A 24932-nucleotide genomic window follows, 5' to 3' on the forward strand; every position below is an offset into this window, starting at 1 on the left:
TATAGGGTAGGGGTGGTGGGATTCAGACTGCCCCTGTTTGCCTGCCTATTCTCTAGGATGAAAACACAAACTTTAAGCCATCACTAGTGAGGCGGTGTGAGTACATTCAGAGGTGCAGGGGCTGAGCACCTCTGTGTGGGAGGGAGGGGGGGGGAGGGAGGGAGGGGAGGGCAGGCCCTCAGCAGATCTGATTGTCTACGTGTAGACCAGTGTTTCCATCCTGTTCTTTCAGCAGCGCTCCACCAGGGCCAGAAGAAGGGACCCACTGCGGCGGTTGTCTGGCGTCTATTTGCGGGGTCAGTGACATGAAAAGCCTGTTTCTAAAAGCATCCGGGACACACCAACGCAAGATGACCTTTGCTTGCTGCTGCACAATAAAACGATTTGGGAAACACTGGCAAGGACTATTTCTGAGTCAGACAAACTATTCATATGAGTCTGACAAACTATTCCTATGAGGTGAATAAATTAATCAATAACCGCCAACCGAACAAATGGACCTCAAAGGTAGGACACCATGGAAAAAGTGCTAGGTTTGGTTTGGAACCACCATCAACCCTAGTTATTTGCCCTCCCGGTCATGTCAGAACACAGTATGGTTATAGTTTGCAAACAGTACAAGTATTGAATATAGGTTTTCTCTATATACAAAAATGATACATCTATATACACATCGGTAAAATCCCAACATGAATGCAGAGCTTTGTGCAAGGAATGAATTGAAGCCAATACATTCATAATGGATGATCTATCTTAGACTTAACTATTGGTTCTATTTTCTATCAACTTTGTAAACCCTTTAACAGTCCTGATCAACTGTAAACATTTTATCAGGGGACTGTAAGAGTCCACTGAGTAGAAACTATATCCTTGATCCCTAGTCACTAATAAAAAAAGATGCTTTATGCGGTTTAGTTGGGATTGTTGATCAAAACTGTGTTTATATTTGCGCTGTGACATTACAGCAGATGGGGGGGTAAAAAAAGTTTCCCTTTTTTTATAGAACTCGGTTCAAAAGGCAATGGTAAAGGAATGCTTTGATCGGGATGTAAACAGAACAGTTGCAACGCAATATGGTAAAAGTCACACATGTATGTTCTTCAAAAAAGAAACCAACACTAGGATTATCTTAAAGTTATTCACAGTATTTTCTCAGTCTGCTCAGGTGCTTAATATAACGTTTCCATTCAAAGAGAAACTGGAATGAATGTGAGCTAGAGAGACAGAACTACTTTAGAAGGTTTGACATTTCAACCGATTGTGTATCGAGGCTAACAGAACCTTACCGTTTACAATGGTGGAGTTTACACCACTTTACCTAACATTGGATTAGCTCATCAAAAAGGTTTTGTATCTTCCTTTGTGACAAAGATATGCTAAACTAGTTGGCACTTAAGGATCACGGCATCTGTCATTCTCTTCCACACTCCTCTGTCACGTCATTCTGAACTTGATCAAAGCGTGCCTCCTGCTCTGAAGATAAGGCCCTAGACACCTTCGCATTGCACTTGTACTTTCTGGTTGTAAGACTGTGTACATAAGAGTAAAGGGACATCAAGCAAACTGCACTGTTCTGCCTTTTCTCAGCCAACCCAGGGCCTCCCTTCCAAGATCCCTGGTGAACACATGTGTGTGTGTGTGTGTGAACAGTGTGTAGAATGGGAATGATCAGAAAGACATAGACAGGTATGACATTGGCCCACTGGTGTACTTCCGACTCCACAGTTCCAGACTTGCGCTCCGGTGGCCGCTGCTGGTGTCCGCTTGCTTGCGGGGCTTCGGTTGCTTGCTGATCTCCCAGGTGAAGTCCTCCATGGGCCGCGGGCTGGCCGGGCTGCTGGAGCCCTCCGGCGACACGTCCGGGGTGCCCTCGATGATCTCGATGCGGGGCGGGTCCATGAGGTCCATGATGCTGAAGGCCGACGGCTCGGGCTGGCACATCACCGACTTGTCCTCCGTGTTCTGCCGCCGGGGCCAGCTGCTCCCGGCCTGGATGCCCACGGACACGCGGTCGTCCGTCTGCGTGGTGCTGTCGCTGCCGCTCTCCCGGCACAGCGTCCACATGTTGTAGCACTGCGTGAAGTTGAAGAAGTTGCTGTTGAAGGTCTTGAGCTCGCCGCACACGTCGCGCCGCAGCTCCGCCAGCTCGTAGCGCATGGCCGAGATCTCGTCCTTCCACTGCGAGTTGAAGGCGGCCACCATGTTGGCCGACTCCTTGAAGGCCTGGATGGCCTGCGGCGGCACCGCGGCCGCCTCGGCCGAGGAGGCGGTCGAGCGTCGTGGGAGCGGGTGCGGGGGCGCGGGCGCCCGGTAGGAGGGCGGGGAGGTGGGCGGCACGGAGGTGGCCGTGACGGTGGAGCTAGTGCTGTGGTGGCTGCGGGCGGCCGCCGTCTCCCTCTCCAGCCGCTCCAGCTCCACATAGGCGGAGGAGCTGGCCCCGTCATCGTCCTCGATCATGTCCTCATTGAGCAACGAAGTGCCATCCAGACCATCATATCCCTCTGCAAGAGAGGGGTGGATACGCAAGCACAGGGACATTCAACACGGAGGAGGAACAGCTGGGGGGGGGTCGTGGACTTAAGAGAGGATGCTGAGCCGGGAACGTCGAACACACATCCATGGAAAACATACAGCGTGTGAGTCGGGGATCAGATGCAAACCCGTCCCTGATTGGCGGACCGGGGTTTCGGGAGGTGGATCTGAGTTACGAAAGCGTCTCCCTGTAGAGTGTGGATGTGTGTGTGGATGTGCGATGCTGTACTTGCCACAGGTACTTGAGCTCAACCCTTCCAATGGCGTACTTAAAAGACGAATATCGCTTGAGAGAAGGTTACCATCTGAAGCTCTTAAATAAACCCACATTTAGAACCACAATGTGATACTGTGTAGGTGGTCGTGAAAGGGGTGGGGTTACGTAATCAAGACTTTATGTGTTTTGGGTTTTAACTTTGCTTGAACGATCTTAAGGGCTAGAGGGCTGTCTCAAGGGAAAGCACATTGTTTAACTCCTATCCGTAGCGCAATACTCTGTGAGTGCCATACTAAATCTCTTCACCGGACTCACATACAGTAGGCTTTCCAAGGTGATTTTACACTGCCTTCTCAAGAATCTCAGAAAATGCCAACCCTCTTTCCATCTTTTCACTGCACCGCACCGTGTGAACTGGAATTACACGTTATCATCCATAATTTTTGTAAAATTTGAAATTCAATTTATTGGTTTTTAGGACTCAGCACTCTCAAAACATCTTTCAAAGTACTGCTTTTGTTGTGCAAAGGAAAAGATGTAAAGGGAATAACATAAAAAAAGAGAGAAATCACACGACATTGGGCCGAGAAGCAGATATGAACCCTATTGAACATATCGGGACCAGTGCCACAAGGCTAACTGGCCCAGGTGGAGAAGTCCAGTGGAAGGGGGAACCTCCGCACTGGCTGAACCAGGGAGAGGCTGCAATCCCACAGTCAAAGACGGCTGACAGACTTTAATGTCAAGGGCTTGGACTCTGCCACACGTGATCTTTTCTTGAATATATATATATATGGAGTCAATGGAGTTAGAGAAAAAAAAAGTACAAAACAGGTACAAGTGGACACACGCTGCTCTCACAAATGATTGGAGACAGTGGCGATGCAGTAACATTTAGTGCTATCTTAAATGGTTGCGATATGAAAACATTACGGAAAAAAACCAGGCCAGTGTGGACTATGCCATACATTTACACTGATAAGGTGGTCTTAGCACATTTAAAATAGAGACACTGACGGCACACAACTCACAGAAGTCAGAATTAGCATGGGCACTGCAATGTTATCAATATTCCCGCCAAACGCCTGGCAAAGACTGATTATCAGCAAATGAGTTCAACGGCAGGTTAACGCCTCTGAGTTCTGTGAGTCGTTTGGAGAAGTTAACTGGCGTACTTTCTACAATCTATCATTGGTTTTTTTAAACTGGGTTTACTGAGAAGGCAGTGCAAAAACACACATATACATAGATATATGTATGCGTGTCAACATTAAAAATACCTGCGACCATCATCACTGACGCCTCCAGCTGTTCTTTTCCCCTGGTTATCCTTCAAGAGACGACGGCTCAAATGGAGAGGGGCCCGCTGCTCGTCTGCCCTACGGGGGGGCTCCACAGACCCCCTCCCCCACTCCACGGCGCCCCCTAGCCTCTCATTTGGTCGGTAAGGCCACTTTAACAAGCGCGTCTTAACTAGAGGACTACGATACAAATACTGTTTTAAGGGGATTGATCGGAGAGCCTCAGCCGATATTTGGCTTGACTCTCTCTTTGTTGTTCTATTTTAGGCCACTATTCACTCAAATCATTTCAAAGAGGAGAACCAACGATGTAACCAGATACTATTGGAAGAAAAAAAAAAAAAAAGCCCCAATGTTTCTGCCCATGGCTGCTAAACTGTGATAGAAGAATGCGGCCAATCATAGAATGGACGATAAAGTTATTGTTTTGGGTTTTCTTGTCGCTATTGCAAGCCCTCCTGGAGCAGACAGAAGGGACGCAGGGTGGTCTATTGGGTGAGTAGAGGGTCAGCAGTTGAGACGGTGGGATTGGAAGACACTCCTTTATCCTCAGCACTTCTGTCACTTTGTTGCATTCGTGGATGGAAACCCAATCAAGCATGAGAGGATTACGAAAGAAAACAAAACAAAAAAATGTCCAAATAGAACAAGTATACAAATTGAAGAAAACGTTCAAATGTCTCTTCTTATCAAATGACAGCATCAACAAGTGCAAGAGAACCTTGAACAATTCAAATCCATTTTCTTTAAAAAAAAAGAAGAAACCAAACAAAAACTGAATCCTAATAAGTGAAAGTGTTTCAATAGGGTTCATAGCTTTACTCTTGCAGGCAAACACCAAATGCACTGACGGTAAGGTAGTTTTTCTGAATGGGTTCTGCTTGCACAAAGAACCTGATGATTTTAAGGGTTTATATTGTGAGTACTGTGTCACAGAAAACATGCCCCGTTGGTAGCAGTGTGGAGAACAGAGGTCGGAATGCCTTCAGTTTGATAAAAAAAAATAATTTGCATTGTAACGCATTGTTTGTATATTTGTCCTTCTAAATATTTTACTTCAGCAATTCACATGAAAGAGAATTCGAAAGGTTCTTTCGATTTCGTTTTTTGAAGACACTGCTAATACGCATAACCATTTTATGCGACACAACACAGCAATGTTGCCAAAAAACAAGTTATGAGAAAGGTAACTAATGTTTTGTCATCTCCATTACGGAACAGTTCCTTTGTGCAACCAGCATATGTCGATACTCTAATGCTGTTGACTTACCTTGCAATGGTTACATGTTATTACTATTGCTAAATATTTATATATATAAATATCTAGATATATACATATCTATATACATATATATATATACATGTACCCTATGATTAATTTTCACTATGTAAGTTTTGAATGCATGCTTTTTTTTTAATGCATGGGCATCGACAGAGTACTAGCTGGTATGATCAGTTCATTGTGGCACCACCCCTCCCTTCAAACCTTGCCCCACAACACATATATATATGTACAGCATCATGTATCTAGAACAACACAGCTGGAGTTTGGACATGCTCAGAGTACTTTCTGCCTAGCCATGCCATGTGGTGTGTCAGTGCTGGCGGTCCGTGTGATGTGCAGAGCTGTGGGAGTGGCCTTGAGACCCCCCCCCACCACCCCACCCTTATGTAGCCTCCAGCTTGGCACCACGTGTAAAGCGACGGATCGGAAAGCTGGACTAATGATGCGTGGATCGTGCAAAGAGACAGGGGCGGACGGACACTAGAGGCAAGAACTAAAACAAACAAACACACAAACACACACACACCCACAATTATCGCATCAAAGCTTTCGAAATGAACAAAACAATAAAGGAAAGATGACTGGAACCATTTAGCATATGGCTTCAGCTCAAGGGTCCCCCACTGTACATATGTAGGTATGTTAGGTATGTGCGCATGTTTTGGATGTATGACGATATGCAGCCTAAAACCCCCTCTTGCGTCTTGGGGTGGGGGAGGGATTTATTTTTTTACCTGTTGTGGATCTGAGAGTTGAAGTGACAGTGGAGGATGTCATTGAAGGCAAGCAGTCGTCGTCTTGGGAATAACCGGCCTGAATTGCACGGAGGTAACTGTGGCTTCGAGTGCGGAATGAGCCAGGCAGGTCCAAGGCCTCCATGGCCTGGGATTCTACTTCACTAAAAACGGACTCGCAAACTGACTCAAACTGGCCATTGACCTCAGTCTCACTCACCTGAGAGACAAAAACAGGAATAGCAGTCCTTAATTTTTCCTCTTCCTTTCTCTTTCTCATTCTGATTCTTCCCCTTTGCACAGTAAATATGAAGGAGTGTTAGCATGTTAGAGCAAATTCCATCCACATTTCATTCCGTAAACTGAACACAAACAGACACATATCATAATCAAAGGGAAATTTGTCAAAAGAAAAAAATAATATATATATACCGGGTATTTGTAATAAATGATAAGACTAAATACAATTGTGATTTATCGTATTCCATTTAGCACAAACCAAGGATTAGCTTTGAGAGATGTAAATGTTTCTACATGGAAAATAGGAATGCTGGTGTCCACTGAACCTAGTCAAGAGGTAAAAAAGAAGAAAAGAATGAGTATATAACGAATAACTGCAGTGCAAGCTTGTAATGTAGTAACCTACATTAACCTTAGTCTATCGCAATGTTCAGAATGCTTACAAATGAGGCAGGCCTACATGTCTAATGCGCCTCATTTGCATATGGTTTAGCTGACTGATTTTGTTGAATGTAATTTGCTTATGAACAGAAATGTAATAGAAATACCCTGGGCAGTGCTACGTCAACTGTACCTTCACAGATATATACACAGAAATTTGCGTTCATAAAATATCGTTAGCATACTGTTTCATCCATTGAAAAACAAACAGCTTTGTTTGTGCTTACCCTTGTCTACTTCTACTGGAGACTACCACGGCTACGCTGATGTAGCCTAAAATAACCGACGCCAAAATTAGCAAGTTAATACCGCTGCTGCTAGCTCGAGCAGCGCTACACCACAGAGCTAAAACCGACTTCCTCGTCCCGACTCCGTCATCCTCTCCCCGGCCCCCGTAACGTCGGTGGGGGGTTGCCTCGGTGCGCTCTGTCGGGGCGCGACACTGGACTCACCTGGCTGACGCAGCTAGCCTGACTGAGGGTGCTGACAGCGCGCATGTAGCTCTGGTTGCGCGAGCGGAAGGGCGGCGGGTGGAAGCTGCTGGGGTCCAGAGTCACGCTGGTGTGTGGCCGCATGTCTCTGGTGGTCTGTAAGTGGTAGCTGTGGCACAGGGGTGGAGAGAACGCTTGTGATTTGTCAGAAATGTCGAACCTCTTGGAACGTGCTAGCATAGTGCCGGTGGCCATAGGAGGTGCGTAACCCCAGTCCTGATGACTTATCATCCGGACATATTATAATCCACTATCTCGTATCTCTTTACAATTCTAAAAGTAGTAAACTTGAAGTGATCGGATGCCATAAAGTATTAATTGAGTTACCTATGGGGGAAATAGTGTGGATGTGGGCTGCTTTCCAATAGTCCTCAAGTTAACATATTGCGGTTGATCACAGGGCCATATCGCGGCCACATATGAGCATATGTGCGCCTTGCCCACGTCATTAATCACCTTTTATGACGCTGAAGCAGCTCAGCTAAGGCTCAGCCGTCCCGACTCAACATTGTTCCTTCCCTCATTGTCGATGACTACTGCTCATGCTCAGGCTAAGGTGATCAAGCCTCAGCTGGAGCATTGGGAAAGGAGTACCAGAACGGAACCATTGAAGAAGTATGCACGACGTCTCTTCAAAATGTCCCCAAAGAACCGGCCTCGGCCCGTCCCTCTGTGCATCCAGAAGGCGCACGTGTTGTGGTGTCTGTGCTACCGCCCATCAGAGACACATTGAGAGCTATGGCTTTCATAATGACTGAGGATCAATTATTCAGTGCAGGCAGGCAAAATAGGGGACAGGTTTGTTATGGAACAAAGGTGGCGGAGGTGATCAGGGTCCTGGGAAAGAGTCCCTGTAATAAAACCCCGCTCCAGACAGGGGGGATTGCCACAGCTCCAGGCCTTAGTATGGATCACCTTAGTACAGAGAGTTTTAGCGTACTTTTCGGTTTACAGACCAACAATAAGAAACTATTCACAGATGTATCATCATAGGAAAAAAATGGTCACTCATAACCCTAATTATGGGTCTTTATAATAAACCAGGGCACGGGTAGTAGAGTTATCGTCACTAGTGTAGTCTGCTACCTGTGCCCTGCCATCTTAAAGCAACAGACCCATCATTTGTGTTATGAGCAACAGCTGTGTTTGTGCCATGATGACACATCTGTGAAATGAGTCTGTTGTGGTCGTCGGGATCTCTGTGCCATAAAAGGCCCAGTCACACAACCAGCAGTAGTCCACAAGCTCGACTCGGGAGAGAAGTGACAGTTGTTCTGTACGCTCGTCAACAGCGCTGTGAAAACACGAGGCCCACCGGCCTGGTAAAACGTTGCGCAAACATCGAACTGGCAGATAATAAAGGTCAGCAAAACAAACCGATTTGCTGCAAGTGACACCCAGCAGAGCACAGCTTTACCTGATCTTATGAGGCATCCGAGAGGAACGGCACAGAAATAGCAATTCCCGTGGTGGAGCTAGCTCTGTGGCTACACGACCAGAAGCAAAGAACATCGGCTAAAATGCTAAAAACCTCATACAAATGTGCATACCGCTACCTAGCCAATCACTGCTTGCCAAGCCGGGTCTTTACCTTAACGGAAATGTCTAATCACTGGTTTCACAAAGACACACACAAAGACAAATGTGTTTTGACATAGGTGTCATGGAGCACCTACTTAAAGCCAGGTTTATTGTGTTTCAAGAAGCTTTTGCAATTAACTTAAGCAGCCTCTTTATGAGGGACGTGTTTGAGAGGAATGAATGGCATGACACGATGAATGTCCACATCTCGAATGATCATTTCCTGGCTGTTAAAGATCATAGAAACAAGATTTCTTTCTTAGCAAAAATGTTTCCTTAGAATTACTTCAATGAGTACTTTTTTTATTAAGCTTCTTAAAGTATTTTGCTTGTCGAAAATGATAAGAAACGTACCCTCCCTCTCTCCCTCCCTACGTTTCTCTTTTATTGTGCGTTTCACACACCTGGGCTTGACAGGGGAGATGGACAGTGAAGAGATGCCCTGATTGGTCAGAAATGAGCAGGAATATCTAATATTCTACTCAAGAACATCTGACGGACGGCTATGGCCATTTCTAACAAATCAGTAACAGCTCAAGCAATAGCTCTTGAATCCTACTTACAGCCCCTTTAAGTGTTAACTTCAGCAGATAGAAAGGTCAGTTATTACAGCTATCAGGGCAGACCTATCCAACAGCCCCCGGCCATTGTTGAGCGTATCACAGCCCCAGGTGTCCTACATCACCTGGAGAGCTAGCCCCCCCCCCCGGCGGCCCAGGGGGCGCTCCTACCTGTGGGGGTCTATGTGGACTCTCTGCATGGCTGACTTGAGCACCAGGGCGTCGGGCCGCACGGCCCTCTGCGGGGAGGTCTTGGGGCTGGCGTCCGAGTCGCCGCTGTCGTCGTCCACCTCGCCCATGGCCTTGACGTAGCTGCTGCTGCGCATCCTGCGACAGGGGATCTCCTCGTCCTTATCCCCGGGGTAACCGCTCCACTCGTCCTGGGGCACCTGAGAGAGAGAGAGGGGGGGAGGAGGGGGGGGAGGAGGGGGAGAGGGGGAGAGAGAGATTGAGAGAGACAGAGAGAGAGAAAGAGAGACAGAGAGAGAGAATGCGAGAGAGAGAGAGAGCAAGAGAGAGAGAGAGAGAGAGAGAGAGAGAGAGAGAGAGAGAGAGAGAGAGAGAGAGAGAGAGAGAGAGAGAGAGAGAGAGAGAGAGTGCTTTTCTTTAATACTTTTGTTAGCACTCCAAAACATTACGATGAGATTAGTCACCGTAGAAAGGAAATACATTGTCATAACTACACTTGGGCTTTTTTAGAGAGAGAGAGAGAGAGAGAGAGAGAGAGAGAGAGAGAGAGAGAGAGAGAGAGAGAGAGAGAGAGAGAGAGAGAGAGAGAGAGTGCTTTTCTTTAATACTTTTGTTAGCACTCCAAAACATTACGATGAGATTAGTCACCGTAGAAAGGAAATACATTGTCATAACTACACTGGGGCTTTTTTAAATAGCATGTTAAAAAGAAGACACATTGATTGAAATCACTAATTACAAACTAAAGAAATGCAAAAGACCAGTTTGAATGTAATATGAGCGCTGCATGCGTCCACTGTCTGCGGCCTCTGAAGATAACCGAGGCTTCACCATGTTGACAGCTTTGTTGTCTAGCTGCAAGAGTGCAAAGGTGATCATTTTATTTAAGCTATTTTCACGTTAGCTGTGTTTAAAGGAGGGTTATAATGGTTATTATTTGTGTATGCCTGTGTGGTTGTGAGATAAGACTCAACAGGCCATTCTGTGAACATATCTCTCCCTCTATTGCATTATAATCCGCATCTGATTGGTCCCCATCCTCATCCCCCATGCAAAGGGCGGCTCCCGAACACCAACCAACCCCACGACCAAATCATCGGGAAAATGTTGATCTGCATCGTTATAATATTACTGCCTCATATAACTACCTCCAGCTGTATCCCCCTAGCCTCTCCCCTCCATCCTCGCTGTGATATGTCCACCATTCCACTGGAGGATACAATGCGAGAGCACTGCATCGATTATGATTGGCTAGCTCCCTCTGTGCATCCCGCCAATGTATTTCGATTTACATATCAATGGAAAACTCTTCCTGGTCTTTGTGAGTCTAACTTTGTGGGAACAGCGGGGGAACAAATTTCTTCAGTTAATATACTAAATATTCTATCATAAATTATTCCTTAACATAACAACATAACTGCGGACTGACTCTGATAGTTACATAACTTTATCATTTTTTCTTCATCAGTTACACTCGTGTTTGTGTATGTTTCACATAGTTTAATTTTCTGTTACCACAGCACTAGTTGTCATAACTGTATTCCAAGCATCCAAACAGAGGTTACAATGCCACAGTGCTAGTAACTTAATTAACAGCCAAACGATCACCAGACATGCTGAATAAGGAATACCCTGCGGTGAGTGGCTCACTCCGACGCTGTTGCTCCACTAAAGTGTCTAACATTACGATTAATTCCGCCGAACACTGCAACCATGGCAACTGGAGGGGAAGAGACATGATTTAGAACCATCTTGATAGCCTTTATATTGAATTACCAGGATAATTAAAACATTCAGTCTAAAATGGATGAATAATGGCGGATGCATAAGCAGAGCCCAGGAGGATTATGGGAACATGACATGTTGGGTCATGCTAATGAAATACGATGAATATGGATGCAAACAACAAAAAGGAAACTGCCAGGTACAGAATTTTTATTGTTTAATCAAGTGTGTAGCGTGATTTAAAAGCAACAAGTGGAATCCATTCAGGTCAATCTAATTTCTAAGGGGGAGTCTATCTATTAACAACAGCACTTAAAACAACAAAGAGTAATTACCTCTGAGCTTAAGTGTCTGACTTGACGTGAGGATGAACTCTAATTAATATCGGCAAGGTGAATTAGTGACGTGTGCCTATGTACTGACTCACACACTCGCACACACACACACACACACACACACACACACACACACACACACACACACACACACACACACACACACACACACAGACACACACACACACACACACACACACACACACACACACACACACACACACACATACAACCAAACACACACACGTGGCTTCCTTCTCCCAAGGACGGCAATCACAAGCGAGAAGGTGCCACCTGCTATATGCTCTGGCCCCACTGTGTCGCATCGATCTAGCGTGAAGCATGTTAAGTGGAACATTCTGTCAGTGTGTGTTTGTGTGTGTGCGCGAGCGTGCGTGCATGTGCGTGCGTGCGTGCGTGCGTGTGTGTGTGCGCGTGCGTGCGTGTGTGTGTGCGTGTGTGTGTGTGTATGTGTGTGTGTGTGTGTGTGTGTGTGTGTGTGTGTGTGTGTGTGTGTGTGTGTGTGTGTGTGTGTGTGTGTGTGTGTGTGTGTGTGTGAGTGAGACAGAGAAAGAGAGCGTGAGAGACTGAGGGACAATAGCCCCAGGACGCTAACGTTCTGCCAGTTTTGCAGTCCATACAGTTTTGCAGTCTATCGCTCGCTGGTATCACTGTAACAGTCCCTCGGCTGCCGTCTGACAGGGAGCAGAGGACGTAGGATTGTTGATGGTGTGACATTTGGTCTAACTCGCCCTTTTTCCTGGGAACAGATGCTCCCCTGTGTGGTCCTGTGCTGGGCTTTTCCCTCCTTGCTGATTGTGTAAGTCTGCTCAGGCAGATCTGAGATTTGACGCAATCGCAACGTTTACAGTTTGAATTTGTTATGTCCCAGCTTAACAGTACTTCAGCTCAAATCACAGAATGACCAATTAACGCCTGCCTACAACGAAAACTCGATGGAAATGATGTACCTGTTAAAGTTCTTCACAGTACTTTGTCATCAAACAGGGCAGCCTACACACATATGTTAGCGTGACAGTTGTGTCTGAGTGCTGTGAAACGTGGCCTAAATGGCCCTTCTTTGGTTGTATCCATGACGGACAAGGACAAGTTACACAGTGAGTTAGACGGAGGGAGTTACCCTGTGGGTTCTGTTCACTCTGCTGGATCTAAAAGGGCCCAAACTACCTGGCTTAATCGTATACAACCACTCTGGATCATGTGTATCAAATCGAGACACAAACCCCCTGTTTCAGCCCAAGCTCGAACCTGAGTTGTAGGAAGGAGAGGGGACGTATTATCTCCATGGCTACCACCCAGGCCCGCTTTTTGATTCACTGCTTCTTAAACTGGCTTTTGTGCATGCGATAGCATGTGCTGCCACAGCAGGTATGCAAAGTGACATGTTTGGAGTAGCCAACTGACATATTCACCTGAATATCATGACAATGTAACACAAATAAAGTTAGAAAACGGCACTGAGTTACCAGATCAATGTAACCCACCTAACAGCCAGAGTCCAATATCCATTGACGACCTCAGCGGAAGAACCGGAAAACTGAGCTAACAGTTGGGTCGGTGGGGGGCCAGATGTTATGTGAACGCCTGCTGGCCATGGATACACACCATTACCCTAATCTGCCCCCCTAACTACCCAGCCCCGTCCAAGCCCCCTTCACCAACACTCACCCACACCAAGCGTTGGTGAGGGGGGCTGTGTGTTGGGGCGTGGGGCTCTCCCTACTGGGGAGGTGGGCTGTGTCCGGCTGGCTAGGCAAGCAGCGACATCATTTGTTCCAGCGGTGGCAGTAAATCAGAGGGACGTGGGGGCGTCGCCTTGACCTTCAGAGGAGGCGGGCTGCAGATCTGAGCAGGAGCATCAAGGAGGCACGCGGCTGAGCGGGCCGCTGCCAAGACACCGATATAAAGTTGTTGAACCGGGGGGAAAATTCTCTGTAGAGTACCAGAAGTCTGCTTTTTCCGGCTAAAACGCCCTTCAAGAACGCTGCATCTCTATCCGCCGCCCGGCCTAGCTGGAGCGAGTCGGACCTGGGACCGGGGGTTATGACAACGTGCCCTCGCTCCTATGGAAACCAACGCGTCCGTTTCTTTCAACGCTTGACGACTTGTCAACAGTGGCGCTGCCAGGAATGGATTTCATGAGGGGGTTGATAAAGAAACAGAAACAGAAGCATGACAGATGCTGCAAGCTGCCGGTTTATTCCCCATTGATTTTATTTAGGACCCGACGTAGACGCGTGGAATCAATCTTGCGCTTCGCTTAAACTTGTTGGTGATAGGGTCGAGGTGGCACGCCATCCCACGCCTCCTCTCTCCTCTACTCGTCTCCTCTCCTGGTCTGCCCTCCTCCCTGGCTCTGCTCCTCCTTTTCTCCATTCCTCCTCGTCTCCACTCTTCTCCCCTACACTGCTTGTCTCCTCTCCTCTCCACTCCTCCTATCTTTCCCTTTCTTCTCCTTGCCTCCACTCCTGAGCTGTTAAAGTCCCATAGAGAACAGCAGCTATAGTAGTGTAGTGTAGTTGTTCAGTGTAGTGTAGTGGTCGTTTTCATTATATATCGATATACGTAGGGACAATAGGGGGGTGCAAATACATTTGTTCTGCTTCAGCTCCACTCATCATAACCAACATTCACCATCTCCATTGGATGAATCTGATTAGACAAAAAACACTTTGCATCATGGGATATAGTGAGGAAATAAGTAGGTTCACATTCGTTTTTGTGTTTAGTATTTTATTTATGATGCACTATACTAATTAAAGCTAGGGTAGGTAATTTGGAGAAGACAGCCTGAGTATGCTAGATTTTGAAGTATCCAACTAAATAAATCCCAGCCCTCCTTCAAGTCTGCTTCGCCTTGTGGAAGTCCTGTGCAATAAGAGCTGGCGCAGGTAGACAGGTAGGTAGGTAGACAGACAGACAGGTAGGCAGGTAGACAGACAGACAGGTAGGCAGGTAGACAGACAGGTAGGCCATCCAATAATTTCACTCGAGGCGAATTAAACTATCGATGCAGTATATTACAGTCCTGCATCAGCCCCATACACCAATTTTTTTGGGATTTATAGATTGCTGTCGAGATGTAAAGATAGTTTACAAATATGACACAAAATGCTTCAATGATAAATTGCCTAACCTTTCTATAAGTTGAGCACGATATAAGAACAATGTACTCACTACAGAATGCCAAAAGGCTAAATATTGCACTATATAGGACACAAATGAACCAAAATCCTAATTATGCGCCATGAATCTATCGGTGTTACATGAAAGGGTTCGTCCAAGTACCGTCCAGCCCAAGCTGTCGTCAGCTGACCTCTCATTGCAGCTAGTTAGCATAAAGATCCAAGTTGTACCCTAACAGTAGGCTAAATCGGATGAATCTAGTAATTTCCCCTTTACAGGGGTGAAATTATACCACCAGGTGAGAGTATGATTAGCCTTTACAAGCCGTTGGAAAAGGCAGAACGGCTTGTAGTGGCCAATCAGCACACACCCTCAGACCACCCAAGACCAGGTCCGCACCATGGGCGATCGGGCTTTCTCCGCTGCTGCCCAAAGATTATCCTCCCTGACCACCTGAAGGCCCCACAGACTACAGCTGTTTTTAAAAAGAAACTTAAGACTTATCTTTTTAAAAAAGCCTTTTGCTAATTTCCCTTTTACTGTTCATGCATTATATGTTTAAACTCTGTAGCACTTTGAGATTTCTGAATGTAAAGTGCTCTACAAATTAAATATATTATTATTATTATTAATCACATTCTCACCTGGTGGCATAATGTCACCCCTTTAAGTAGTGCATTATACAGGGAACCAGATTCCGACACTCAATATAAGGACCACCAATAAACACTTCAAAAAGGGCGATGCCCCTCAACTGTGCACAGTTCAGGGCACGAGTGGGATGTTTTTAAGAAACGTGAATTCTAAGACCACATTCTGCGTGCATAAGCCCTACCAAAGTAGTTCAACAAACGCTTAAAAACGTAGCTTCAGCTGTTTTACAGCTTGAGCTGGCTTTTGTCATTTCTACACCAGGTGATTGGATTTCAATTAATAATCCCAAAGATTACGTAATCGCTTTACTCTTTTTTTTGCGGAAGAAGCAGCTGATGGCGAACGATAAGGGGAGACGCACACGGTTTTAATTAAGAGGCCAGTGTCACCGCTCTCAATCAGCCCTCCATTGTGTGGCTTGATCACTATGCGCACTTCCATCCGGCGTTCACATAATGTAGTGCTCCAGTCCCAATATTAGCATACTGTGTTTGACATAATGCCGTTTAAAACCGCAATACAATTACAGCATGGTGTCAATTCATGTAAATTTGCAACTGGAAACAATTCCTGTTTGAGAATGAGTCAGATCATAGCTTTTCCGTCTCTGTGTATAAATATGTTTTTAAGGGGACTTACAATAACATACCATGTCTCTAGCTATTGTCACGAGTATAAACTGCTCTTTTCAACTACAATCTCACATTTGTCTCCAATGGGGCATCAGCAAAGGAACTGTGTGTACAAATAATTTCCATCCTCGCATTTGCACACATTAAACATAACTGTATATACATAACATATCATTTTATTGTGTCGGCTGCTAGGTTTTGTAGACCTGCCATTCACCAGAAGCCTTAAGGCTTACAACAAGCAGCTTTTACACCAACAAGGTGTCCGCCAGGAAGGAGAAGCAGGCACCTCTAAATACCTATCCCTGGGACCATCTATGTCACTACTTTCTTCACACAACATGCAGGTAAACGTGTGTCTGTATGTGCCTGGGGCTCATCTGTTGCTCTCAGTCTTCTGCCGTTGTATTGAGTAGTCCGAATGACCCCCATCTCTTATAGATAACGGCTCCCTAGGGAAACCACGTGAGAGGGGAACCACACAACAGCTCCTGACACTCATGGCCATGGGGATCGTTCGGTCGGGAATATGAAACACTGCAGGGAGTTTTTACTGGCAGGAAGGCTTATCAATGCATCAATCAGAACAATTAACTCTGTGGGTCCTCCACAGATATCAATCCAAATGGCTTTTAGTCATAGTTTTATATATACAAACCGTTTTATATATGACAATTTCCGGATTTGAATCTCTATCTCTATTTTGCATAATTGTTTCACTTTATTACAAATAGTGCTTTGTTATGAATACAGCTTTCTACAAAATTTGCGACTCTCATATCTCAAATCGTTTTACGACCCATTTCAATCAAATACAATTTAACACACACTATCTCATGTCATTTGTTTCTTAGGTTAGGATTTTAGTCAGAAAACATATATGCAGGATGAATCACCATCCTTCAAGGTCTGATAGGATTAATATCTCATGTATAGGAGTGAGAACAGTTTATATTATGTCCTTACGACAATGGGACCGGTTCACAAAGGCAATGCGAAAATGTTGACAAATAACCTTTAACTAATTGTGCTGCACAGAAATAAGCATACAAAAGTCATGTCATATGTGGAAGTTCAGTCAAACAATGTAGGTCAGGAGGTTTCCGTTAATGGCTTCCCTTTGCATTGCAATTTACAGTCTCGTCAGCATCAGTACCACCCCACCGTTTTAGAGTGAGAAACCCCAAACCCCCCACACCTCAACAAACAGTGACCCAACACCTCCCGCTAACGCCGTCGACCACATCCCCCGGCATCAGCAAAACCCCAAAGACCCCCCGGACGCACTCACCTGCAGATAGTGACAGGGACGCGAAGATGGCTTCAGGTCGGTGTGCATCATGGGCTTGTCCAGGTTCAGACTCGACTTCCTGTACGCCTCCTTGGCCTGGCTGACGGTCAGCGTGGACCAGGAGCTCCTCTTCATGAACTTCCCCTCGGGCGCCATGGCCAGGTGCTCGCACGCCGAGCACTTGACGTCGTTGTTGCTCCGCGACGTCTTGAGCGACAGGTCGCCGTAGTGGTGCGAGGAGTGGTGGCCCTGCGTCACGTCCGAGTAGCAGTGGCCCACCGGGGCGTGGTGGTAGTGCTCCCCCTGGTGGTGGTGCCGCGACATGACGCTCGGCGGCCGGTACGTGCTGTCGCTGTCCAGGTTGTCGTCGGAGCTCCACCAGCCGCCCGACCGCTGCTGCTGCTGCTGCTGCTGCTGCTGCTGCTGCTGCTGCTGCTGCTGCTGCTGCTGCTGCGCCTGCTGCTTCCTCTCTTTGCTCTTGCTCCTCTTGCTGCTGCCGCCGCCGCTGCTGCCGCCGCTGCCGCCGCCGCTGCCGCCGTGCTTGGGGGGATGTTGGCCGTACTGGTGGGGGTGTTGCGGGTGGTGCTGGTGCTGGTGGTAGCTCCCCCCGCCCGCCTCGCCCTTGGAGCCGTTCATCTTGGACGAGCCCTCCAGCGAGTGGGACTTGGTGAAGAGCTTCTGCACCGAGTGCACCAGGTGGCGGATGCGTCCGGGGCTCTCGCTGCGCTGCTCGGTGGCGGTGGTGGTGGTGGTGGACGTGCGCTGGTACTGCAGCGTGTGGAAGCCGTCGCCCCGGTGCAGGGGCATCTGTTTCTCAAACTGGTCCAGCAGGTTGGCGGGGAGGCGGTTGCTCTTGGCGCTGGCGTGATGCGCGGATGAGGCGGCGTTGGCGGCGGCCTGGGCCTGGGCCTGGGCCTGGGCCTGGGCCTGGGCCTGGGCTTGAGCCTGCGCCTGGGCGGGCGAGGTGGCCGAGGCTGCGATGGCGGCGCAGTCCTCGCGGCCGGCGGGGTCGTAGTACTGGCTGCTGTAGTGCATCCGGGGGAAGGTGCTGCTGGAGACGTGGTCGGAGGAGGCGGCCGGCGGCATCATGACCGGGGTCACCATCATGCAGTCGGAGTGGATGGAGCTGCGCGGCGAGTAGCGGTGGTGGAAGTCCATGGGGCAGCTCTCGGTGGGGCTGAGCAGGTAGGACTGGTGGCGGGACTCGGCGCCATGGTGGGAGTGGAAGTCGTGGGGGTGGGGGTCGTAGTCCAGGGCGTGCGGCGAAGGGATCTGGTGGTGAGAGCGGCTGCCCGATAAGCCCTTCATGTTCCTGGCTGCAGCGAGGCGTCTGCCTTCATCAAAGTGTTGAGATGGGGACCAAGGGGGAATCTTCTGGTCTGGTGAATCAAAACACATGGGGAAGAAGGTAGGACAGGGGCCAGAGAGAGAGAGAAAGAGAGAGAGAGAGAAAAATTAAATATTTAGAGTTTTTACAAGTTTTTCCACTTTATCACAGTGACAAGGAAGTCTTTGTGTGTGTGTGTGTGTGTGTGTGTGTGTGTGTGTGTGTGTGTGTGTGTGTGTGTGTGTGTGTGTGCGTGTGTGCGTGTGTGCGTGTGTGCGTGTGTGCGTGTGTGTGTGTGTGCGTGTGTGCGTGTGTGCGTGTGTGTGTGTGTGTGTGTGTGTGTGTGTGTGTGTGTGTGTGTGTGTGAGTGTAAGGGCTCTTTTTATCCTGACTGTAGATATAGATGTCTGCAGGGTAATATCATTACATACAAATGAATAGTCGCCGTCAAATGAAATAAGGACATTAGGTGGGCGTAATCACTAGATCGGTAAAGTTACCGATCTGAATTACAAACAACACTCGTCTGGAACCAGCAGGTGTCCATTGCTTGTTGGAAATACCCAGCGGATATAAATCCCTTCCCTTAATCCTGGGTTTAGCCTAGGAAGATGGCACACGCTCAAGACTCTGAAACTTCTCAAATTCTTCCAGCAAATGAGACGGCCGTGCCAACTCAGCAAAGACTGCTAAGTCGGCCCTTGACAGCAACACGACTGAGTAAGGGAACAGTGTACATGGGGGCGCATGCACTGGAAGTATTCCTCCCGACGACTTTTTCTATTGGCATTCGGAGTGATCCGCTTCCTGACAATGGTTAGGGACGCCGAAGCCGTCTTCAGGCTGGCATCCCTCCCACAGGCCTGCTCCCACACCACCATCACCACACAGGATGTGACGTTACCTCCCCTTCCTTTCTCAAAATCCTGCCTCTGATTCCGTTAGGACATGGTCACATTGCGAGATAAGATATGTGACAAGGTACTGCAGCATGGATGTACACAGTAGAAGTCCATAAATACCCCATCAAGAGTTCATTCCAAGAGCTGTAATGAATGGGGATAACGAGGTCTGTTCAAGCCAAGAAATGCATGATCAGTAGTGGATGGCACTTTGGCCACTGGATTTCACAGTTCTAGATAAACTTTTTGGCTTCAAAGGCTAGAGATCTGATCACGTCAACGGTCGTGACTCATGAGTGGTCATTCCAGACCGGATCTTACTGACGGTAAAAATATATGCAGCGTTGGATGATGAGAGAACAGAGTGGAGATGCTCCACTCTGTTCCAATCTGGCATCCCGCTTCACAGAAGTGACAAGCATAACAGTCATTATAACAGAGGAGGCTGTATGTGACAACAGTATGTTTTGGATTGGATGGTGTTGAATCAGTTAACAGCACGGGTCTGCTCAACAGGATTTAAAGGGACTCTCAGATTACATGAATGTGCCATAAGGGAAAATAGAAACTGCTTAAAGGACAAAATCACTATTAAGTATGACCAATGAATAGCCTAACAGAAGGAGGCCTTCAGAAGCATTTGAAATTTACAAGTTCACAACTACTTAAGTGTTAAAACCGACTTCCTGTGTGTCCGTATGGGCAAGTCGGTGTCCAAGGTACAGAAGATTTCAGCCCTGCAAGCCCTTTCTCACCTAGTTCATGGGGATTGGGCCTTTTTGGTTTGTGTGCATATAAAGGTGCTATTAGTACGATTTTAGTGCTGAATGCAAAGCTTTTCAATGTTGGAGAAACATAGGGAGGTATGGAGGGGGGACCATTTTAAGGTTTAATTTTCAAAGCTTGGTTGCTTCTGGTGTTTTCTGCTCCGTGTCTTTACAACTCTCAAATTGAACCTTTTTTTTTGCAGCTTTAATATTCTCTATATATTCTTATTTTTCAAAATTGAAATCATGGGAACCCCTTAAAAATATATAGAGATATTTACAAACAATTTACAGACTTCACATGTCACAGACTTCAGACTCAAACGTGAACGTTTGGGCTGCATCATCAAACATCATGATGGCCAAAACAATATCTATTGAATATTCTTGTATCGTGCTATCTTGTATCATTCTATCAATGATAGCAATGGAAGCTGCCCTCATCCGGGCTGTGGAGAATTATGCCCCTCGCTAAAGATATCAAATTCCCTTTGGGCTTTTTGGCATGGCTCAGATTAGCACTGGTTTCACACACAAACACACACATGCTTAAACCCGCCGCCAAGTGAGCCAGCAAACTAGACACGCGATGTGCGCGCCCATGACACCTAAATGGACATGGCTAGCTAAACTTCCAGGGAGGAACAATTCAAAGTGCTAATCTTTTTTGTAAGCTCGAAGTGCTTAGAAGACACAGAACCCACAGCATCTGAAGATACTGTATATACCCAGCTGCGTAAGACCGTCCACATATTCAATTTTGTGTTTTGCAATGAACGTTAATCTGGCCTTTGTTTGGCAGCAATTATTTCCACAGGTGTTCAGCTTTAGGTTGTTCAAAGAATTTGCACCTAGCAGATTAAATAACTAAGTAAGCGCTCTTGCTCTCTTCACTCTTTTCGAATCCGGTTGGTAAAGTCAAGCAAAAACCTCTGACGAAAAGCCACATTCCTGTTCATCATTTATTATCGTCATTCTCATTATCTTGGATTTAGAAGCTAGCTTTGAATGCTCCGAAGAGTTTTACAATTTGCTTGGGCGCCGACCATTGTTTGGAAATTCTGTGGCCTGCGACGCTCCTTGTCCATCATGACCTGAAACTCCCTCCCCCTAAATCTGATTGGTCTGGAAAATGTGTACATTTGTTGGAAGAGGCTTTCAACGGGCTGAGGGTCAGACTGATGTGCAGTAAGAACCAGAATGTGTGAACTAGTCAGATCTAGCAGATGGTCTCAGGAGGCTATTGCGTAGAGGTCCACAATATTCAAAATAACGGATTATTTGCGAGCAGCCATCAGGAAATGCATTATCAAAAGTGGTAAGCAGAGCAGACCCTCCCAAAGGTTATGTGGCTTAGATTCTGTGGTGAGTTGTCCAACATGGCAGCAATTATAGCTGATTACAGTAGGTTTTGTATCGTATTATGCCGAGATTCATTTAAGTATCTTAAAGCTATGTTATTCCCCCCAAAAATGTCATCTCAATTAAAAACAAAAAAGGCTTAAGTTCAATCATTGGGACCCGCCTCTTAAACGTTGAACCTTACCTATTTTTGGTAGAAAACACAAATACATAAAACTGTTGTGTTTCTACTAATAACAGAGAGTTGGAATTCGGTTACCCTAATGAAAGGGTTTTCCATGAATGGACGTAATTATGGCAACAAACCCCACAACAGTTTCAGGATGGAGACAAAATATTGTTTTTACAGTCACAATACACATACCTACTGTATGTCAATTCCACTGTATGTGTACTGTCACAATCCACATAACTACTGTTTGTGTATTGTATGGTATAGGTAGTGTCATAATACACATACCTACTGTTTGTGTACTGTTTGTATTTACCTCATAAACGCACAATTTATCATTTTGATATTTCTTTCAAAATCGATACATTTTCATGAATTAATCAGCACTTCTTACTCGATTTTTTCACATTAAGAGTGCACCATTAGCCAATTAAAACAAAATATAGTCGTGGTCAAATAATTCATGTGACGAATGAAGACGTGAAGCTAGAATCATGAATCTTGAATACTAAACTAGGTATTTAACTGTTTAAAGTAATTTGAGGTCAACATTTTACATTAAAAGCATATTTCAGAACCGGATTCTGCAACCACCTGTTAATCATCATATCAAAAACATTAAGATGTGGTTAAGCAGCAATCCTTTCAGTTCCTGAGTCACTGCCATCCTTCCAGGTCAGTCTCCACACCTTACCAATGAACTGGCGACCTCAAAACCTCATCAGATGTTCTCTCGCTTAATAACATTACAATGAAATGAATTGTTATTGTTTTTCATAAGAGATTGCATTCTATTACATTATTCCTCAATCCTCTATTCATCTCCCAGGTAATGCTTGCATAACATCACCCCATCCCAACCCAAAACACACACACACACACACACACACACACACACACACACACACACACACACACACACACACACACACACACACACACACACACACACACACACACACACACACACACACACACACACAAACACACAAATGTGATGATTTATAGCAGCTGGCGTAGCCCCGCAGTCTCACACCAATTTTGCATCTTACTTTGGTTCACAGGGAGACAATAGTGGAGCACCCCTGGGTGTCTGCTGCCGTCCCACCGTAAGGAGTTGGTTTATGGTCTACAGTGAGGCAGGAAACCCCCGCCATGAGCCGGGCCTCCTCTTACATAACGCTCAGGTCCTCTGATCTCCAGCGCTCCTGCAACGTTTTTTTTTCAAAAGGGCCTGAAATAAAAATGCGCTGTTGTCATGGCAACCGCTGCCAAAAAAGGAAAACCCGTACTGGACTCATGATGAGATTTGCGAGGCTGCTCGCGGTGCATCCGGACATTTAAAAAAGAACAAATCAATAATGCAAACGAACGTATGGTGTGACATACACACTCTCGGTTTGGTCGGAGGAGCGGGTGTGTCCGGTGCGTTGCAACGCTTACATATTTAGTTATTACCGTATTTGAAATGTAAAGATGAACAATCGTTATCCAATTATAACCACAAAGACATCTATTTCTATGCATGTTTCTGTTGGGGGAACGAGGAACACCGATCTATCTCTCAGATTGCTCACTTTTAGTCTCCCATGTTGGGGTACAGTATGTCACGCAAGGATGGCTGTGACCTTCAGCTTTGAGAAACTCGATTTATTCTGAGAGAGGGTATCTTGTGAAATCCAATGCAACAGTTTTTAAATGTAAATATCCATAAAACAAATGTAAGAGTGGGAGCACAGAACATTCTTGCCAATTGGAAGGATGAGTCAGAGCTCTTGAATCAGACACTGGAGAAGGACCCCAGAAAACCTACCCCCCCCTTGGCCTCCGAGCCTCCTGGAACATGGGTGGGCGGGTCAGTCTATTCCTGCTGGATATTTTTCTGTTACTTCAACGTTGGCCACATATAAAGACTAGTAGTGTATATAGGTGTTCTTAAATGTTCTTCCGGGATTGATTTGTGTGATACTATGGTGATGGAATACATGTAGAAAAAATTCAGTTATTTATTTACTCCTCGTTCTCCTTTTTACGTGTTTAACATTATGATCCTGTGAGTCCATCTCTCTTCAAAATCTATAGAAAAAATTACTGATCTGTGATCCTTTGCATCCGACATCTCTGATCAGTGATCCTTTGCATTAGACATCTCTGATCAGTGATCCTTTGCTTTAGACATCTCTGATCAATGATCCTTTGCATTAGCAATTTCTGATCTGTGATCATCTACATTATAAATCTCTGATCTGTGATCATCTACATTAGACATCTCTGATCAGTGATCCTACGTGTCTCTCTGTGATCCTTTGTATCAATCTGTGATCCTTTGAATTAGACATCTTTGCTCTCTGATCCTTTGCATTAGACATCTCTAATCCGTGATCAGCTAGTGCCATAACTATCTATCAAACACAGCAGCAGGGAGAGCGATGACACGGACTGGTTGCCTGGGTAACTAAACATGCCTAAACAGAAGCTAACAATAGTTCTACATGCTCAAAGATCTAGTGTGGGCACACAAGCAGGGGCTGTCGTGTGAATGTATGCAACGTATGTCTGTATATTGTGCATACTACGCACTGACCAAACCTTTACGGGGTTGTTCGGTTCAGCATGAGCAGTATGCTTGTGCCAATACTAACTCATATAGGACATGTTTCACACAGGTGCAGCAGCAGAGCAGCCTTGAACAAATCAATGGTAATGTGCATTATGTGTACTCGCCCACCACATAATGCCTGCATGCTGTCAGCAGAGCTGTGAACAGCGGCGCGCTGCCCGCCCACGGAAGCTGGGACTCGCTAAGTCTCAGTTAGTTGAACAGCCTTTTCGGTAGTTACTATTTCAACGGTTATTATTTGAATCGGTGAAATAAGGGGGTTGCAATAGGGTTTTCATGTCTGCAAACATGGTTGCCCACACAGCAAGGGGGCAATAAACAGTAATGTGGCCATAAACTAATGAAGTCCCATTAGCGACGACAGCATTGAAATCCATGTATAAACAGTATTGTATTTCCTTTTGCTTGTAAAGCCTAATAATGGAAT

General features: G+C 46.2%; 1 protein-coding gene across 1 annotated transcript in view; it reads right to left on the reverse strand.

Annotated features, from left to right (window-relative positions):
- LOC130374108 (disks large-associated protein 2-like) overlaps window positions 1–24932 on the reverse strand; it is a 95426-nt gene that overhangs the window by 20538 nt on the left and 49956 nt on the right. The window contains exons 3-9 of the mRNA XM_056580693.1: window positions 18343–18734; window positions 17918–18252; window positions 17812–17848; window positions 17356–17757; window positions 9554–9771; window positions 7203–7350; window positions 6070–6289 (exon numbers count right to left, since the gene is read on the reverse strand). Coding sequence (XP_056436668.1) covers window positions 6070–6289; window positions 7203–7350; window positions 9554–9771; window positions 17356–17757; window positions 17812–17848; window positions 17918–18252; window positions 18343–18734 — 1752 coding nt within the window. The remainder of the gene's footprint in view (window positions 1–6069; window positions 6290–7202; window positions 7351–9553; window positions 9772–17355; window positions 17758–17811; window positions 17849–17917; window positions 18253–18342; window positions 18735–24932) is intronic.

Source organism: Gadus chalcogrammus, chromosome 21 (assembly GCF_026213295.1).
Source record: "Gadus chalcogrammus isolate NIFS_2021 chromosome 21, NIFS_Gcha_1.0, whole genome shotgun sequence".
NCBI classification, from domain to species: Eukaryota; Metazoa; Chordata; class Actinopteri; order Gadiformes; family Gadidae; genus Gadus; species Gadus chalcogrammus.